The following is a 19387-nucleotide window of genomic DNA, read 5'->3' on the forward strand; positions in this document are numbered from 1 at the left end:
TTATTCTGTTAGACTTAATTTAATACTCATTGTTGTACTGCATTATTTCTGTAATATTTAAATCCTGGCATCTTATTAAATTACTATATGCAACAATTGTTCATTCTACACCTGAAAAATTTACTTGAATTTGTTTAGAATTTTAACATGTATAAAATCAATTTTAATATATTTAATTCATTCTGCTTTCTTGAGCACTAATGCCTTTTTTACTCGCTGTTTGTAATTTTGCCTTATTTATTTATTTATTTATTTATTTATTTATTTATTTATTTATTTATTTATTTATTTATTTTCTTAGGCACTTCAAGAGGCATTCCCAAAAGTGCTTTATTTATATTCACAATAATTCTCAATATAAACAGCCATTATCTAAAAACCTGTCATAATGTTAAATATTGGTCAGTAATGATCATTTCTTCTTCAGTGACCCTGTCAAATTTTTTATTCCTATATTTTCGATTTCTTTCCACAAAGAAAGACATGTAGCTGAAAAAACAAAGAGTTGAATCTTTTCAAAACTCTTGTGCAGTGGTTTGCATCACAAAGTCAATGATGTGACCTAACCCTTATGTCCTTTGGACCTGCCTGATTCATCTTCATCCTGCTTTGTTCAGGCTGCTTCCTCATTCACAGCTGTCTCCAAACCTCTTCATGCCTAAGACTCATTATTGGCTTCATTTGATCATTTCACCTGGATACCGAAGACCCGAACTGCTGCTGTAATCATAAAGAATGCCCTGTGCTCATCTCTTAGACATCACTCTTCCACATCTGGATACTGTAATGCTTTATACTCCCACTACTCAGAGTCACCCAGAAGAGAATGGGTTCACTTTAGAGTCTGGTTTCTTCCTCATGTTGTCTCAGTGATTTAGATCTTCTGGGATCTAACTGTTATAAGCACTACACAAATCCAGTTGAATTCGATTTGCTTTGCAGCTCCAGCTACTCTATTATTTGGTGCTTTGTGTAAAAGAGCAGGACAGGATAGGTTCTGACTGTGTTTCTCTAACCCTTTGTCCCTCTAGGACCTGAGTGGAGTCATGTGTGAAGGAGGGTGATGTTGAGTGTATACTAGGCCACAGTAAAAGGGTCAGTGCATTCAATCGCATGAAGATTCCATACAAATCCACATGGGGCCTAGGGGCAATGTTACATTCCCATCTCCTCTCAATTTACGAGAGTAGAGAGGAGGAGGAGAAGGAGGAGGAGGAAGAGTAGAATAAGAGCACATGGGATAACAATATTCAGTACACAAACAGGAACTCTGCACAGGGTCATAAGAAATTACCCTGCTGTACCCAGTGGTACATTATACAGGGACAGGGTAACAACAGAGATACGTTTTTTCTGACTGTAATTAAAGTGATTTAATAAAATATATTTCTTAAAATACTTATACCAATGACATGACAGTGACTAAATGATATAGTTTTAAATCTGAAGGAGTATTAATGTTTGACAGAAATTGCTATGAGTGTAAAATACCATCATGTGACTGATATTCCATGATGTTCATCAGTATTTACCTTAGGAAAGTTCCTTTTATTCAGATTTGTGTTATATGGCATAAGTCGATTTTCTAGGCATCCTATTCGGATTATTAAAACTACCCGTGTATAGTTTATGCTTCTGAGGAAGAAATATTCTTGCGTAGTCTACCACCTTTAAGAAACAAGCACTCGACTTTAAAAATCATGGATATAAAAATGTGGACCTGACATGCTTTCACTGTTTCTGAGAAGGAATTGACTTTTTTCTTTTGCATCTGCTGTCAAATGGTAATACTCTACATTACCAAATGTTTTGGGACACACCTCCAAATCATTGAATTCAGGTGTTGTTTTTCAGGGGTTGGGCTTGGGCCCCTTATTTTTGTGGGAACAGTTTGGGGATGACCCCTTCCTGTTTCAACATGACTGCACATCAGTTCACAAAGCAAGGTCCATAAAGACATGAATGAGAGAGTTTGGTGTGGAGACTTGCACAGAGTCCTGCACAGAGTTTTGGCCTGGCTCACAACGTCCACTCTAATTCATCCCAAAGGTGTTCTATCAGGTTGAGGCCAGGACAAGTTCCTCCACACCAAACTCACTCATCCATGTCTTTATGGACCTTGCTTTGTGCACTGGTGTGCAGTCATGTTGGAACAGGAAGGGGTCATCCCCAAACTGTTCCCACAAAGATGGGAGCATGACATTGTCCAAAATGTCTTGGTATGAAGCTGAAGCATTAAGAGTTCCTTTCACTGGAACTAAGGGGCCGAACCCAACCCCTGAAACACAATACCTGAACTCAATGATTTGGAGTGGTGTCCCAAAACTTTTGCCAATATAGTATATGATGTCACCTAAGAGAGTCTACTGCTGATAGTCTTAATATTAATGATCACATTAGATTTGGTTTAACTATATGGATTCGACCCACATTAACTATTTTTTTCCCCACTGTAACTAAGACATGCCTGTCTTACTAAACTCCACCCCATATGCATAACTCTCCAGTAACCTCTGAATATGTCTGAATATGTTTAAATCAACTCTGGGTATGGTGTGACAACTGTGTGTAGTATGTCTTATAAAGTGAGTGAAGTTTTTGCATATTGTGTAATGTATTCGCTGCACTAATTAGCCCCATGTTGCAAATACAGCAGCACACACTTCGAGTTTATTTCGAGTTTCGGAATGCATAAATGATCATTTTTTCATGCTCTGTAATGAGTTTGCGTGTGTGAGAGAGCGAGGAGGAAAGAAAGAGCAATAGCAGAAGAGAATCTCTTGAAGACTTTCCCCAGGGCTCTGTGGCTGTATCAGAGATCTGCTCATACGTGACCATCTAGAGTCACAATGCACTGCTTTAAAGGCCTGCTGTTCTCCCTCAGAGGCACAGGACACATTTCAGACTCCAGACCTCACACACACATGCAGGGTTTTTCCATCTTTTCACCTGTGATCATGCAATCACTGCTCCAGCACATTTCCCCCCCTTCCTGACCAAAACCACTTTCCTGCTCTGACTTCTACTTTACTTTTAAGAGATGACCCATGCATCCCTTACGGTTACATCCTTTTAATTGACACTGTATGGGAAACAAACCTAAAAGCATCTTTTCCACCGCTCCACAGTTTCCAGAGTGACTTGAATGCATTGGCAGGCTGAATGCATTTTCCCTAGAGATTTCCTCATTAAGGATTCTTGTGTTCATTGCTCCATAAAAGAAAAGGGCACCTTAAACAGCTGTCAGATGGGCTTTCCTCTTCCTCCACACTCATCAGCGTAGTTTACTCATCCATCACGATAGAAGCAGCGCTAAGGGGAAGGGGAGCACATGATTTATTGCTTACATGCACTTGTATTGCTGATTTTTGATCCTGCGGTGATGATGAATTAGTTAACCTGCCTGGCACTTTTGCTTTCTCTTGACCACTAGTCCAGGCATTTTGGAACGTGTGTGTTGTGTTTTTTTTTTTTTTGGTTCTGCATATGTGTGTACAACTGCTAAACATGTGATCGGCAACATATTGACGGCTATGTCAGACAAATAGTGAGTCATATTAGAGTAGAATTCCCCCCTCTCTTTCTCTGTCTCATCCTCAGAGTTCTCCTCTCTTTTGACATTTGTTTAGTTCACGGCAACTGGATTTTTATTCAGTGTGTCTCTCATACAATATGCAGTGTTCACTGATCAGGCATAACATTATGAGCAGTGAGAGGTGAAGTGAATAAGATTGATGATCTCCTCATCATGGCACCTGTTAGTGGGTGGGATATATTAGGCAGCAAGTGAACATTTTGCCCTCAAAGTTGATGTTAGAAGCAGGAAAAATGGACAAGTGTAAGGATTTGAGCGAGTTTGATGAAGGACCAAATTGTGATGGCTAGACCACTGGATCAGAGCATCTCCAAAACTGCAGCTCTTGTGGGGTGTTCCCGGTCTGCAGTGGTCAGTATCTATCAAAAGTGGTCCAAGGAAGAAACAGTGGTGAACTGGCGACAGGGTCATGAGCGGTCAAGGCTCATTGATGCACGTGGGGAGAGAAGGCTGGACCGTGTGATCCGATCCAACAGACAAGCTACTGTTGCTCAAATTGCTGAAGAAGTTAATGCTGGTTCTGATAGAAAGGTGTCAAAATACACAGTGCAGGACGGGTCAGGGCTGTTTTGGCAGCAAAAGGGGGACCAACACAATATTATCAGGTGGTCATAATGTTATGACTGATCAGTGTATATCACAGGAGAACTCAAGTCCCATGCCTGAGAGCTTTATCTGGATAAACTGCTTGCCACTTGCTCGAACAGTAAAAAAAGAGTTTTCACACTTTTACAGTATCATGTATGTAGATATATGTAGATGTAGGTGGAGTTACCGGATCTTAGGAGAAGTGCGCTGATTTGACATATATATACATAACATGGTTATTTAATGAAATAATGTCATTATTCTCTGCCTGATCTCTATATATCTTTATATTATATATTATATAACTCCATGGTTTGTGTAGATTGGGACCTCTGTTGTTCAAACTGTGCAATTGCATAAACATGTACAATTAAGAGAATGCTGATATCGCACAGTTCCTTGATGCATGTCACATTTTCAAGCACTTTTTAATGCATTGCGTTATCATGTAATAAGCTAGGGTGTAATTAAAATATACGAGACTGTCACATTTCGGTAAGCAAATATAGCCAACATAAACATTAGGAGAGTGTGAAGCCATGTTATTTAACACTGGAACAGGGTGTGTGCCAGTAGAGTTAGGAATATTACCAATTTGCATATTCATAGGATCTGGATTTTTACATTTAAAGTTTTGTAATTACGTTTTGGCAGAACTGCTCCGAGCAATTTATTATTCAACTTGAAAAACATCCTCAAAACAGGCTTTGGGTCACGTATTTCCCAGAGGTGCAAGTAGGAAAAGTGCTTGTTTATAAGAGAGATGAGTGTGTGTGTGTGTTTGTGTGTGTGCGTGTGTGTGTGTGATAATAAGAAGTATAAAGTAAAAAATGCTAATGAACTCGAATCACTATTAATTTCAGTTTCATATATAACATTAGAATGTCTGCTAACACTAGTCCTCCTATTTCCACCTTTCAGATCCAGTATGTGTATATATACATATTTTTAGAAGAAGCCTGTATTATCAGCACACATACATTACAGCACAGTGGAATTCTTTTCTTTACATATCCCAGCTGAGGAAATTGGGGGTCAGAGCACAGGGGCAGATATGGTACAGCACCCCTGGAGCAGGGAGGGTTAGTTGCTCAGTCGCCCAGCAGTGGAGCTTGGCAGTGCTGGGGCTTGAACCCTGATCCTCTGATCAACCCAGAGCCTTAACCACTTGAGCTTAATATAATTAAAGCATATTTTATCAAATGTATAAATATATGACAGATTTCACATTTAATTTTTAAGTACAATATCTTTTTGTCTAGTTTTTTCCTGTGGTAGCATTATAATTAATCTAGTTCACTTATTAGTCACCAGACGTCAGTCTAATCTAAACCTGTATTGAAAACTAAACATTTACATGCTCATTTTCTAAACTTTATGGATTTTAATTGATCAAGCTAGGTTAATACTACAAACCAGAAATGTGTATTAATTTGCTATAATGTAGGTACGAAAAAGATCTACAATACTGGACTGTTTTATTATATATTGTTATATATTTTCCTTTATAATTGCCTTTTACGCTGCAATTTAATACCTGAATGTGGTCTCAAACGTCTTTGAAGTGAACTGTGAGACAGAGACAAGGCTGCTTTATTCACAGGAGGAGATAATAGAGCTTTTACACAGTGCAGATCCCACGGCTCCGTCTGTGCCTTATTAATATCCCCAGAGAAACTCTTCTTCTTCTTCTTTTCTTACTAATTACTTTCTATTCACTTCATTCTGCTCTGCTCCCAAAAGTGTGCAGTATAATAACCATGCACTTTAAGCCCTTATATATATATATATATTACAGGTTCTTATTACACAGCAGGTACTTATTGTACTTATTACTGAGCTTTAAACAAGTAGGTCACAATAAGTATTATAGTCTTTAATTACACATGTCTGTGAGCTAATTTGCTTGTTAGCAGTGATGAGAGGATTTGAGTTTCTAACAGTACAGTGCTACAGCATGCTCCTATGATCTGTAGAGTTTATATGGAATACAATATTTGTGGCTGAAGTTGTTTGAGGAAATTGAAAATGGAATAAATCATGCGATTGAACATTAGGTATAATTCCCCTGGGACAGAATGTTTAAGTGGTTCTGTTTGTGTTTGTTAGTTAATCGACGGAGCAATAGGGCTTGCACGAGGACGTCAGACGCCTCTTCAGTCATTTTTCAGCTTATTTCTCTCTGTTCCTGTCAGTATTTCGTATATCGATAACCCTACAGCCTAGAGATAATTTTGATCTGATTCCATGAGCCATTTTACACAATAAGTCCTGAACTCTCATCACAAAACCTGATAAGTATGTTAATCTGTGGCGGGCATCTTCAGTATTATCTGCAAAGGGTCAGTGTGGCTGTAGTTTTTCATCCTAGCCAAGCACAGCTGATTCCACATTTTCAATCGTTCTCCAAACTACTATCAAAGTGCCTCCTATTTAGCTAGAATGGAAATCTACACCCACTTCATCCCTTTCTGGGTAAGCCTGTTGAGCCATGATGTTCTCTCTCTCTCTCTCTCTCTCTCTCTCTCTCTCTCTCTTATTGTTCTATGTAAATTAGCAAGAACTGGCCAATTTGCGAAGAGTGCTTGGACCCCGCAGATCGCTGTCACACCTATATTTATTATCATAATTCTTCAGCCAGTGAACAGTCAGCATAGAGAAAGCTAAGGAGAATAAAAAGCTGCATTAGCATCTAGTGTATGAACTCTAGAACATTAGTATTGTCTCCAGTGGAAGGTGTACAGGCTGTAAACAGAACACATATGAGCTGTTTACCAGTCGGATGTCAAATGCATGTAATGTGATGTTGCATAGAATATGGTGAATTATTAAAATGTTGAAAAAATAAATAAATCATGCACTGTGGGTTAAAACATGTTTGTAAAATGCATTGTCCACTAGAGTGTTGTCGGGCATTTTGAAAATGTATTTCTCATCCAGTGTCAGAACCTGGTAGCCCCGCCTCTCTTTCACTACGTAACCAAAGCTGAGAGTGTTGAGTGCATGAAATGTCCAGCATTCCAGACATTCTTCTTTCGGTTGAGTAAATGCATCCTTCAGACACCTGAGTGCACTACGTCTTTTCAGCATGAACACACTACTCACACTTTTATAGTATAAAATTCTATAGAATTGTGTACATGTATGCGATTATGGCTATGAGATTGGCCAGCATATTACTGAATAATGTTGTGGTCACTCTTAGGATTTTTGATCTTGTTCTGGTCATGTGGCTATTTGTGAAATGTGGTTATTTTGTGGATTTTTCTGGAGCATTTTGGAAAATGATAGAAACCTAATATGATTTCCCTTCATTTGATTTGACATGGAAGCAGGTGGTTGAACACACAGACTGTGCAAAAGTTTTGCTTGCTTTGTGTAAATTCCACTCCGCCATCTCTCGGCTGTATTGTCAATGCTTCTTGTTTCCATATTCTCTCAGGAAACTGTTTGTGGCTCTGGAGTGCAACTGGTGTTACAGCTTCAGTTTCTTTGCAAGATCACAAGGTTTTCTGTATCTGTCTTCATGCTTGTTAATAGAATTCACCCTACACTCCACCACAGGGATCATAAAACCTGTGTCTAATAATAACCACGATCCTGACTGATCACATACTGCTTCAGTTTGCAAGGGTTAACACCCACACAAGCTTTTTCTAGCCAGAAGTGCACAGAAATTCTTCCATCACCACAGTCAATGATGAACTCTGTGTCCTTTTGTGCTTCATCGTATGTGTCAATATGTGTGAAAAGTTCTGCTGGTCATTACTCAAGGCTTCTCCTCTTGTGCTTGTGGGATGTCTGACTTGCATGGTGTAGAAATGATGTAAGCATAAGTGTATTTAGATATTCACAGTTGGATTCCTATGTTTGTGTATTTCCAGAACAGGCCGCCGGCAGTTCAGGGCTCCCAGCAGCAGACCCACACTCCGGCCTGTATGAACCCCAGCCCGAACCCGGCCCTGATGAACTCGCCCTGGGTGAGACAGATAGCCGGAGTGCCGTCATCTTAAAATCCTCACTTCATCCACCTGCTGCACCCATGCTGCTCGCTTTTTGCACCATGCTACTGCTTTGGCACGGCGCTATCCTTTATGGCTTTTAGCAAACATGAACTGCTTTGCAGATTGCACATGCATGTGTTTTCATCAGGAGAATCTGTCTCTGAGGAACTTCACAAATGCATCACTGGCTGCCCTTACTCCACCTAGCATCATGTGCTTCCTTACTTACTGAAACCTTGTTCATAATGCTAAAGGCAGCTTGCTTCCAGATGTTTCTCAGAGCTATGAGTGCAAGTGAATGAAGAAAATCATGGTATGATAACTATAAATCCCAATCTCATGGTTTTAGGAATCACAGTGGTATGCTTCTGCATTATAAATATTGCAGAAACATGTATGGACTGTCCTTAGTCTTCCATTATAAGTGTGTTTCAAATAAAACGGCTTGCTGTTCTTTTTTGAAATGATGGTACACAGATACACTCGCGTCCACTTATCCCCATACACACCTGTTCACCTGCTCATTCATACAATTATCCAGTCAGCCAATCAGGTGGCAGCAACGTAACGCATAAAATCACTCAAACACATGGTTGCTGGTGCCAGATGGGATGATTTCCTGAGATTACCACACACAGTGTCACACTGACCTAAACTGGTCAGTGACGCAGAATAGAAATAGGCTTACTGTAACTGGGTAGATGAATATCGGAAAAACATTGCCTGTCCATATCTTCAACAGTCTAGTCTCGGTGATCCTCTGCCCACTGTAGCCTCCGCTTTCAGTTCTTGTCTGACAGGATTGTGGTGTCTACATTAAAGTTTAAGCTGTTGGGCATTCTGCTCACACCATTGTTTTAACTGAGATGCCGCAGTCTTCTTGTTAACATCATTCTGTGAGACTTTTGCACATGAAAATTCCAGCAGATTCTAAAATATTCTAAAAGTAAGCACTCGCACTATGAAAGAAGTCACTGAGGTTACAATATTTCTTCGCCGATTCCGATGTTGTAAACAATAACTAAAGTTCTTTGCACGTATCCGCATGATGTTCTCCTCTACTCTGCTGCCACTTGATTGGTGTTCCTAATAATGTGGATGTGAATTATGGAAGCAGTATTTAAAGGTTAGAACAGCTGGCATGTCAATGAATACCAATGAAAAACTTGCTTGTTGGTAGTTGCGGAGAATATAAAATAAAGTTTTCTCTGATTCTCACTTGGTTGGTTGATTCTTTTAAAATTATGATAAAACCTCATACTGGTCTGCCATCACACCCATATACACTAAATTAGCCAAAAGTTTTGGGACACCTGCCTTTACATGCACATGAATGTAATATGTAGTTCTCCCGCCCTTTGCAGCTATAACAGCTTCTTCTGGGAAGGCTTTCCACAAGGTTTAGGAGTGTGTTTAAGGGAATTTTTGACCATTCCTCTAGAAGTGCGGTCATTTGTGAGGTCAGGCACTGATGTTGGATGAGAAGGTCTGGCTCACAGTCTCTGCTCTAATTCATCCCAAAGGTGTTCTGTGGGGTTGAGGTCAGGACTCTGTGCAAGTTCCTCCACACCAAACTCACTCATCCATGTCTTTATGGACCTTGCTTTGTGCACTGGTGTGCAGTCATGTTGAATCAGGAAGGGGTCATCCCCAAACTGTTCCCACAAAGTTGGGAGCATGAAAATGTCCAAAATGTCTTGGTATGAAGCTGAAGCATTAAGAGTTCCTTTCACTGGAACTAAGGGGCCGAGCCCAACCCCTGAAAAACAGCACCTGAACTCAATGATTTAGAGGGGTGTCCCAAAACTTTTGGCAGTATAGTGTACTTCCACCATATATCCATAGCATAGAAGTGCTGTTTGTGCTAGCAACGTGTTCACACTATTTCATACCTATTCCATGGTGGGTTCAGTGATTTCATGTCTCTGCATTATTCTGATTGGTTTGTCTATTTCCCCCTTGTCTCCCCTCCCCTATTCTTCCTCTCCCTCAGTATCATTATCAGGATGACGAGTCACCACCGGAGCACAGTTACCCCCGGTTGACCGGTGAGGTTCGAGCGCCAGAGCTGGTGCATGTATCCGAGAGGAACCTGTCAGAGATTGAGAATGTGCATGGCTATGTCTCGCACTCACACATCTCACCACTGAAGGTGAGTTCTTTTACCATCCATGAGAGACTGCTGCCATGGTCTTCCATATGTCTTTCACTCATCTTCTCTCAGATGCCATTATATCCAGACAAAAAACGTTTTGTAGAAGTTCAGCAGCCTGATTTGTCAGATCTGTAACAGCTGGTATGTCAGAGTGTGTCTTCTCATCTTAGCCACTAGGTGGCAGTTATTCCACATGATTAGGGTACAATGGAGCAGAGTTTCTTTATGCCTTTAGTATTATGGATATTCTGCTTAAATTGTACTTAAACATTGCTGGGGTTACATTAATAATTTAAATACACACCATTTTTCAGTTATGTTCTGCAAATTAAGTCTATTATGGTGATAAAACAGCTCATGAGCTCATTTGTATAGCTGATGTCTAAATGCATGCTGTTTATAAGGTTTAGAAATAAGCCATTATTATGGTTTGGGAAAGAGCCCTGGGTATGCAAAAGGGTGAAAGTCTTTTAAACAAGGTGATTGTGTATATGTTAATGCTGTTAAAAGACTTTAGCCTGAGTGTCCCGTGATGATTCTGCTTGCACATACAGCCTTGTGGGGGAAAACAAACAGTGGTGTTAATTATGGTAAAAAAAAAAAAAAATGAAATGTTGGGGATTATGGAGCAGCATGAACTCAGCGGACTGTTGAGCTGAAAGCAGGAGGTGATGTGGTGATCTTGCGGTTTGTGTTGAGTGAGATTTTCTGGTTTCCACGTCTCAGAGTTCACAGTGTACCCAGCACTTTGTATAACTACTAACCACAACTTTCCATGACTAATCAGTCCAGCACTCCAGGCTTCTCAAATCTGAATCTATTTCAATCAATTTATGCTAAGAGCAGCCATTTTTTTAAAAACTGTCTTTTCCAGAGATGGTGCAATCTGTCTTTTTCATTTATTTATTTAATTTTTTTTTAAAGAGGTCTCATATATTTTCACACAGTGCTAAAAAAAAAAAACCCCTCTTCAGCTACTTTCTAAACACTTTCCTGCATCTTTAACTTGCAGGATGGCAAAACTCCTCGTTGAAATACACGATTTTTAACCATTTTTCCTTTTTTACAGTAGGTATTTTATGTTGTTTGACACACCCCTTAACCAATAAGTCATACTGGCATCATTTTCCTCTTTGGGTGCAAAGAATCCCTCATGATGATGAGTGTAATTCTGAACTCTTGATTTTTATATTTTTCAAGATTAATATTATCACTTTCTAACGTGCTGACAGTCTTCTTCGCATGTTATTCTTAGATAGATAGATAGATAGATAATGGGAGATACTTTTTCTAGTTTGTTTTTTATGCAGAACTAAGCACAGTTTAGTTGATTTAGTAAAAGGATGTGAAATACTGAATGTTCCCTAATAGCTAAAGTATTGGACTTGACTTACACTATATTGCCAAAAGTTTTGGGACATCTGTCTTTACATGCACATGAATGTAATATGGAGTTGTCCCGCCCTTTACAACTATAACAGCTTCAACTCTTCTGGGAAGGCTTTCCACAAGGTTTAGGAGTGTGTTTATGTTTAGGAATTTTTTAGACCAGTGCTTCCCAAACTGTGGGCCGCGGCCCCCCGGTGGGCCGTAGCGGTATTTTAAAATCAAAATATAAAAATAATTAAAATACCCCCCCCCCATCAACTGGACCTAACTGCACTTCAAGTAAACGAAAGACTCGTAAGTACAGCGAGGAGTACTTGTCCTTCGGATTTACGAGTGTTGGTCCTGCAACCCCACGCCTGTCTGTGTGCTATGCTCAGAGACCCTTTCTAATGAGGCACTGAAACCAAGCAAGTTACGCCGTCACCTCGAAACAAAACATGGGTCGTTTGCCAGCAAGCCTCGAGAATTTTTTGAAAATAAATTGAGAGAGTACCAGCAACGTAAAAAAGTGATCGAGTCAACCTGTGTGATGGGTGGCGAAAATGAAAAGGCTGTGACAACAACGTATGAGGTATCAAGACTGATAGCTACATCTGGAAAGCCCCACACCATAGGTGTGAAGACTTAATTTTACCAGCCGCTAAGCAGATGGTCAGCATAATGCTGGGAAACAATGCAGTTAAGCAACTTAACTTGATTTCTTTATCAAACAACACGGTAAGGCTCCGAATTAACGATATGGCCGAGAATGTGTTCCAGCAGCTAATTTGCAGAGTTCGAGCGTTTCGTTTTTATGCAATTCAAATCGATGAGTCCACAGACATCGTGGGTATGGCGAATTTGATCGCAGTCATTAGGTATGAATGTGATGGAGAAATTGAGGAAAACTTTCTTTTTTGCAGACCTCTACATTCAAATGCAACTGCGGAAGCTATTTTTGACATTCTGAGCAATTTTATAATTTCCTATGACATCAACTGGACAAAGTGCGTTGGACGCAGCACCGACGGTGCTCGTGCTATGCTGGGCCGACACATCGGAGTGGTGAAGCGAGTCAGAGACGTGGCACGGGCAGACTCGCTGCTCACTCACGTACATTGCTGCATTCACCGAGAGGCATTAGCCACTAGGAGAATGCCCATGGATTTAAAGACTGTCTTGGACGATGCTGTCAGAATGGTGAATTACATTAAAAGTCGTCCACTGCAAGCACATTTGTTTTCCCTTTATACATTCCCACATACCGAGGTCCGCTGGCTATCACGCGGCAGAGTGCTCACCCGGCTCTTCCAGTTACTTGACGAGGTCAGAACATTTTTCATTGGTTCCAAATTTGAACTTGCAGACCGCCTCTGTGATTTCGACTGGCTTTGTAAATTGGCCTACTTGGCAGACATTTTTGGCCACTTGAATGGACTCAATCTAGCCCTACAAGGGACAGCAGTAACAATGTTTTATGTGCAAAACAAAATAGAGGCAACCATAAAAAAAACTGATCTGTGGGGGAAAAGAATTGCCCGAGCCAACTATGAGGCCTTTGAAAACGTGTCCGATTTTTTGTCTAAGGAGGAGAGGACACTACCCGTCACTGCAGCAGTTGCTATGACAGAGCACATACAGGCTTTAATGCAGGACTACTTCCCTGACATCAGCAAACAGCAGAGCTGGATACAGTATCCCTTTGCCAACCACACTGAGGATGTAATTGCGGGACTCACCTACAAGGAACAGGACAGCCTCGTCGATCTATCCTGGGACAGCTCCTTGAAACTGATTTTTTCTGAAAAAACTCAGTTCTGGTTACATGTGTCAAACGAATACCCTGAACTTGCCAACAAGGCAATAATGTTTTTGATGCCGTTTGCCACAATGTATATGTGTGAAGTGGGATTTTCGATGCCTTACAGGAACACGTTGAGTGTGGAATCTGATCTCCGTCTTAAACTGACGTCGATTCAGCCAGACATCAAATCCTTAACAGTTGAAAAGCAACATCACCCATCTCATTAGGTACTCTCTGGAAGACTGCTGATCAGATTGTGGGACTGTTTTTTACTAAAACTGACAAAGTTTACATCCTTACTCAGTTTAAATGTAGATGTTTGTATGTTTTGTTTTTTTTTTAAACCATAGTTATGTATTTCATTGCAATAGATTTGTGAACTGTGTACAGTAGCTTCTGTTACACACTTTGATGCAATCTAATTGTGAATAGTATGCAGACAGTATGTAGTGTTATAGATTTAAATATATTTGTTTACATCATCTTACTTTCACCAGCATATAAAAATATTACATTTTATGGTAGTTCTCATAATTCAAATGAAATTCTTACAAACTGGTTAATAAATGTTGATAATTTTGTGCAAAGAGACAATCTGCTTTATTAAATATATCTAATATACAAATATATATATAAATATATTTTTATACTATTAATCTATATATTTTTTAAATATTTGTATTTGGGGGGCCTTACCCCTCTGAAGTTTGGGAAGCTTTGTTTTAGACCATTCCTCTAGAAGCGCATTTGTGAGGTCAGGCACTGATGTTGGACGAGAAGGCCCCTGCAATAAATTTACCCCTAGGTGTGTGAAGTGTACGAATACATCCAGCCCTGCGATGTACTAGTGTTTTATCGAGGGTTATTCCCAGTACTGCACCACTGGAATAGGCTCCTGCCAAGGATAAAGCAGTTCCAGAAGATAAATTAATAGCAGGAGCTAGCTTGTTAAGTACAAGATAAGAAAGATGAAGTACTCCCACTACTACCGAAAGTGATTTTAGCCAAAACTGCCTACAGTATGTATAGAAAAGCTCCCGCTTTTGTTATGCAGAGACACTTTAAGGGTGCAGTTTTGTAATAATAATTTAGGAATAATGCATTAGTTTTGTGTGTGATTTCTGTATCGTCCAGACCCAGGTACAGTGCATTATTAGAAACGGAGCACTGAGCCAAAGCATGCTTAATTAATTAGAACTTCTGGAAGTTTTGTTTTAAAACTGCTTTTTAATTGCTCTATAACCATTTAATGTCTAAGGAAACTAGCACACTGGGCATATATAAGCTGTCTTGCTGAAACTCAACCAAGCTTGCACTTGGTAATAGCACTAAATGGCTAGTTAGGGGTGTTTAACTGCCAGATATACTCACCATGAAATTCTGCAATCCTGATACACCGTAAGAGAAACACATAGCACCTCAGTGGGTGTCACTAGCCCCCTGCCGACGAGTGAGATGAGGCATGTCCAAAACAGATAACAGGTTTTTTAAGGAGCCTACTCAGAACTTTATTTACACTTGTGGAAAAAAAATAATCTGGCAGTGAAGATGTGGTTTAGTAAAACATATGGTAGCCATTTTACACAATGTTGGTTAGAACATCCTTTTAAAACGAATGCCTGATCTTTTCTGTGTGTGTTTTTTGTACTGTATTATCTCATTGAACCTGTTCAGTTCTTCTGGTGTATAACTTTTGGAAAAGACTCTGATCCCCAAAAAATCGGTCTTTCTCTCTTTACAGGATTATCCGGCATGTGCTGTGTAGTCTCCGTCCAAAACACATCCTGGTGCTAGGTCACTAGATCAGGTCACTAGTTCTGTCAGCCAGATAACCTGCTCTTCTCTCCTCCTGTCTGTTTCTCTGTCCTGGCTCATCCGTGTGACTGCGTTCTCATCTCCCTTTCCTGTTTCCTCTCAGCTTTGGCTGGTTCTACTCACTGTCTTTTTTTTTTTTCTTACCTACAGCCTGCGCAGGTTACCCGGTTTGATCTATCATACCCCGGGGTGACTGCCGCAAACTACCTGGCAAGTTTATCATTTTACTTTAACTGTCTGTGATGATGTCTGTGGTTCCTTTACTTCAAATGTCTGGCTTGTCTCTCGAAACATACATTCCATGTTGACGATCTTTTGTCCCGTCACATTTGCATGTAACTTTTCCGAGCATTTTTTTGATATAAAGTTCTTAGAGATCTTCGGAGGTCCTTCAACTTTGTGTTTTTAAATAAATATACACAGTGAAGAGGGTGGTTGTGTTACAGCTCCAGGGTCCTGAGCTTGGGTTACTCTACAGTGTGGAGTTTCTGTTCTCCCGGTGACAATACAGGATTCCTCTGGACTCTCAGGTTTCCTGTCCCAAAAACATTCTGTTCTAAAAACTGCTCATAGTTGTGAAGGTGATTACTGAAAATGAATGAATGAATGAATGAATGAAAGAGGGTTTAGGATGTCTTCACTGCAGCATTAAAGTGCAAAAAGATTACAGCATTTGTGTCAGTAATAACTCTACATAGTAAAGTATAATAATAATGACGACAGAATACCTCTGAAGAAGAGCAGTAATCTGCCTTGATGTTGTGTAATGTTTGTTATTTGTGTGTGTGTGTGTGTGTGTGTGTGTTGGTGTATGTGCTGAATGCCGACTGGTCTTCTTTCTGGCAGATGGAGCTTCTGTTTAGCTCGGTGGCACAGAGAGTAGAGTGTGATCATCCTGTTCTCCTTGTCTTTGAATTTCCTCTCTTTTTATTATGACTTCTGCTCTCTCCAACTCTCTCCTTTATCTTGTCCTCTCTATAGATCTCTCTTTTCTTTCCTTGTCTTCTCTTTTTTGTGCTTGCTCGTCCATTTTCCTCTCTGTTCTCTTTGCTCTTTTGTATCTGTCCTCTCTTCTCCTCTCCTCTCCTCTCATCTTTTCTCTGCTACCTTTCCTCTCCTCTTTTCTCCAGTTTTCTCCTCTCCTCTCCTCTCCTCTCCTCTCCTCTCCTCTCCTCTCCTCTCCTCTCCTCTCCTCTCCTCTCCTCTCTTCTCCTCTCCTCTCCTCTTTTCTCCAGTTTTCTTCTCTCCTCTCCTCTTTTCTCCTCTCCTCTAATCTTTTCTCCTGTTTTCTCCTCTCCTCTCATCTTTTCTCCTCTCCTCTCCTCTCCTCTCCTCTCATCTTTTCTCCTCTCCTCTCCTGTCCTCTCCTCTCATCTTTTCTCCTCTTCTCTTTTCTCTGCTACCTCTCCTCTCCTCTCCTCTCCTCTCATCTTTTCTCCTCTCCTCTCATCTTTTCTCCTGTTTTCTCCTCTCCTCTCCTCTCCTCTCCTCTTTTCTCCTGTTTTCTCCTCTCCTCTCTTCTCCTGTTTTCTCCTCTCCTCTCCTCTTCTCTCATCTTTTCTCCTCTCCTCTCATCTTTTCTCTGCTACCTCTCCTCTCCTCTTTTCTCCAGTTTTCTCCTCTCCTCTCCTCTCCTCTCCTCTCCTCTCCTCTCCTCTCCTCTCCTCTTTTCTCCAGTTTTCTTCTCTCCTCTCCTCTTTTCTCCTGTTTTCTCCTCTCATCTTTTCTCCTGTTTTCTCCTCTCCTCTCATCCTTTCTCCTCTCCTCTCCTGTCCTCTCCTCTCCTCTCATCTTTTCTCTGCTACCTCTCCTCCCCTCTTTTCTCCAGTTTTCTCCACTCCTCTCCTCTCCTCTCCTCTCATCTTTTCTCCTCTCCTCTCCTGTCCTCTCCTCTCCTCTTTTCTCTGCCACTTCTCCTCTCCTCTCCTCTCCTCTCATCTTTTCTCCTCTCCTCTCCTCTCCTCTCCTCTTTTCTCCTCTCCTCTCATCTTTTCTCTGCTACCTCTCCTCTTTTCTCCTCTCCTCTCCTTTCTTTTTTCCACTCTTCTTTCTCTCACGATTAATTCCCGTAGCTGTCAGATGAGTGATACATGCTCTGCAGTCAGGAGTTGGCAAAACCTCGGCTCATTCTAATGTTTTGCTGATTACTTTTCTATCGACACCCTCCACCCTAAATCACGAGCCTTTCGGTCTCATTGTGCCGAGAGAAAGCGCAGAAGGAAAGAGAGAGAGAAAGAGAAAGAGAGAGTGGGGACAATAAGTATACACACTTCTGCTTCTCCTTTGATGAGCTTCTAGAGAATAGCCTATGCTGCTGCTTGGCATGAATCAGCTCTTTTCCCTCACTCGGAGAGACTACTTCAACACAATACTAAGATTCTTTGCTGAGACACTGACTTACTTCTAGCAGCCTTGAACCACACATTATCATCCTTCACCTTTAACTTATGAATAAATATGTGCTAAAAGGATGTGGCCATTTTGTTATATTAGCCATCAGCCCTTCATCAGCGAGGCACCATGTAATTTGACATTAATAATGCGTGTTTTAACGGCTAATGGAGAGCGCAGCAGGAGGGGGTGAATGATGTTTATCAGATGAGTCAGAGTGATTGGAGGGCTCTCATCCACTCTGTGTGTGTGTGTGTGTGTGTGTGTGTGGTGAAGTCAGACTCAGGGTTAAAGGTGATTGTTTTGTTAACTCTGCACCCTGGTGAAATAATTGCAGCAGAATCAGAGGCATGTTAGATCTCAGTGTGGATCAAGCCATGCTCTGATTGTGTGGGACATGAAAAGTGGGCTGGAATTAGAAATCAGATGCCATGCATGTGCAGAGAGAAGAGGAGAGAAATGGAGAGGAGAGGAGGGGGTAAAGTGCACTTAAAAAGGGATGATATTAATAGTGTGCTTAATTATCAGGAATGAAAATAACCATTAAGCTTAACTTTGCATCATTGTATTGTTCATTCTGTGCCTTTTAATGCGTTATATTTTAAAGTGAAGTCACTTTCTAACTTTTATCAAATGGACTTTTTCTTTTAAGCTCTCTTTTGTTGCTTCAATTTATATCATGAAGAATTCCGAGGGATGCTCCAGCATCTGTGAAGGTGAAGGTGAAGGTGAAGCCGACTGGAGTTTTATTATATTACTGCGTGTGATACTAGGTGGAGCTGTTTGAATTTGTCCCATTAGCATACTAATTGTTTCCTGCTCTTCTCATTTTTGGGTATTAATCTGAACCTGTGTAGCATGGCCCTGCAGCCTGGGCTTAATGAAAGTGCCCCGCAGGTCTCCAATAACACTCAACTCATTACTCCTTTGAAACACTTCATGAAAGAAGCTCATGAAAGTACTCATGCACATATGGTCTGACGTAGAAAGCCGTTCTTTGATCTTGTCAAAATAAAAAAGGCTTGGAAATAAAGCTCGCATCCATTCTGGGTAATGCATACAGTTTCTGTAGGCTTTTATCTATCGCAATTGACCGTCATTTGTCTATGAGCAGTAAAACATACTGTATAAGACTTCAAACAGCTTTCATAAAAAGCCGTGTGGTTTTGCCTGATAAATTTCACCCAGAGCAAAAATGTCAAAGTGCAAATAATCTCCTTTAAAGGTCACAGGTAAGAACTACTTTATCAAACTTTACTTTCCCTAAATTTACAGCACTGTCTTTCATACTACTTACTTTTCACTACGAAGTGCAAAACAAAGGAACAAATCCCAGGACGATTCAGACAAAGGTAGGTATAATTTGCGAATGGAATTCTTCCCTCTGATTGGATGAGACATCGGTCACTCAGGATCTACAGGAAGTCCAGCAGTAGAAAGTGGATTGGTGTGTGTATGAACACAGCTCTGCTCTTATAGCGCTCCTTACATCCTTTAATCTGGAACAGTTTGGTCTTCCAAACATTCCTGCGTTCTTCAGATGTGTTTTTAGAGATCGCAAACTAATCTTTATTCCATGATACACTATCAGTATATCCAAAATCACGCCATATGATAACGTCCTTCCTCACAGTAGCGCTGAATGAATTAAATTTTCTTATAAATAT

At 40.5% G+C, this 19387-nt stretch overlaps 1 protein-coding gene across 27 annotated transcripts in view; it reads left to right on the top strand.

The window, feature by feature from the left end:
• Positions 1 to 19387, top strand: part of dlg2 (discs, large homolog 2 (Drosophila)) — a 228577-nt gene that overhangs the window by 76047 nt on the left and 133143 nt on the right. For 20 of the 27 annotated variants that reach the window (XM_058411078.1, XM_058411085.1, XM_058411081.1 and 17 more), the window contains 3 exons: positions 8068 to 8163; positions 10181 to 10339; positions 15480 to 15539. In XM_058411078.1, the coding sequence (XP_058267061.1) occupies positions 8068 to 8163; positions 10181 to 10339; positions 15480 to 15539 (315 nt within the window). The remainder of the gene's footprint in view (positions 1 to 8067; positions 8164 to 10180; positions 10340 to 15479; positions 15540 to 19387) is intronic. The other 7 variants (XM_058411083.1, XM_058411096.1, XM_058411090.1 and 4 more) reach the window with 1 other exon arrangement.

Source organism: Hemibagrus wyckioides, linkage group LG16, assembly GCF_019097595.1.
Source record: "Hemibagrus wyckioides isolate EC202008001 linkage group LG16, SWU_Hwy_1.0, whole genome shotgun sequence".
Classification (NCBI taxonomy): domain Eukaryota; kingdom Metazoa; phylum Chordata; class Actinopteri; order Siluriformes; family Bagridae; genus Hemibagrus; species Hemibagrus wyckioides.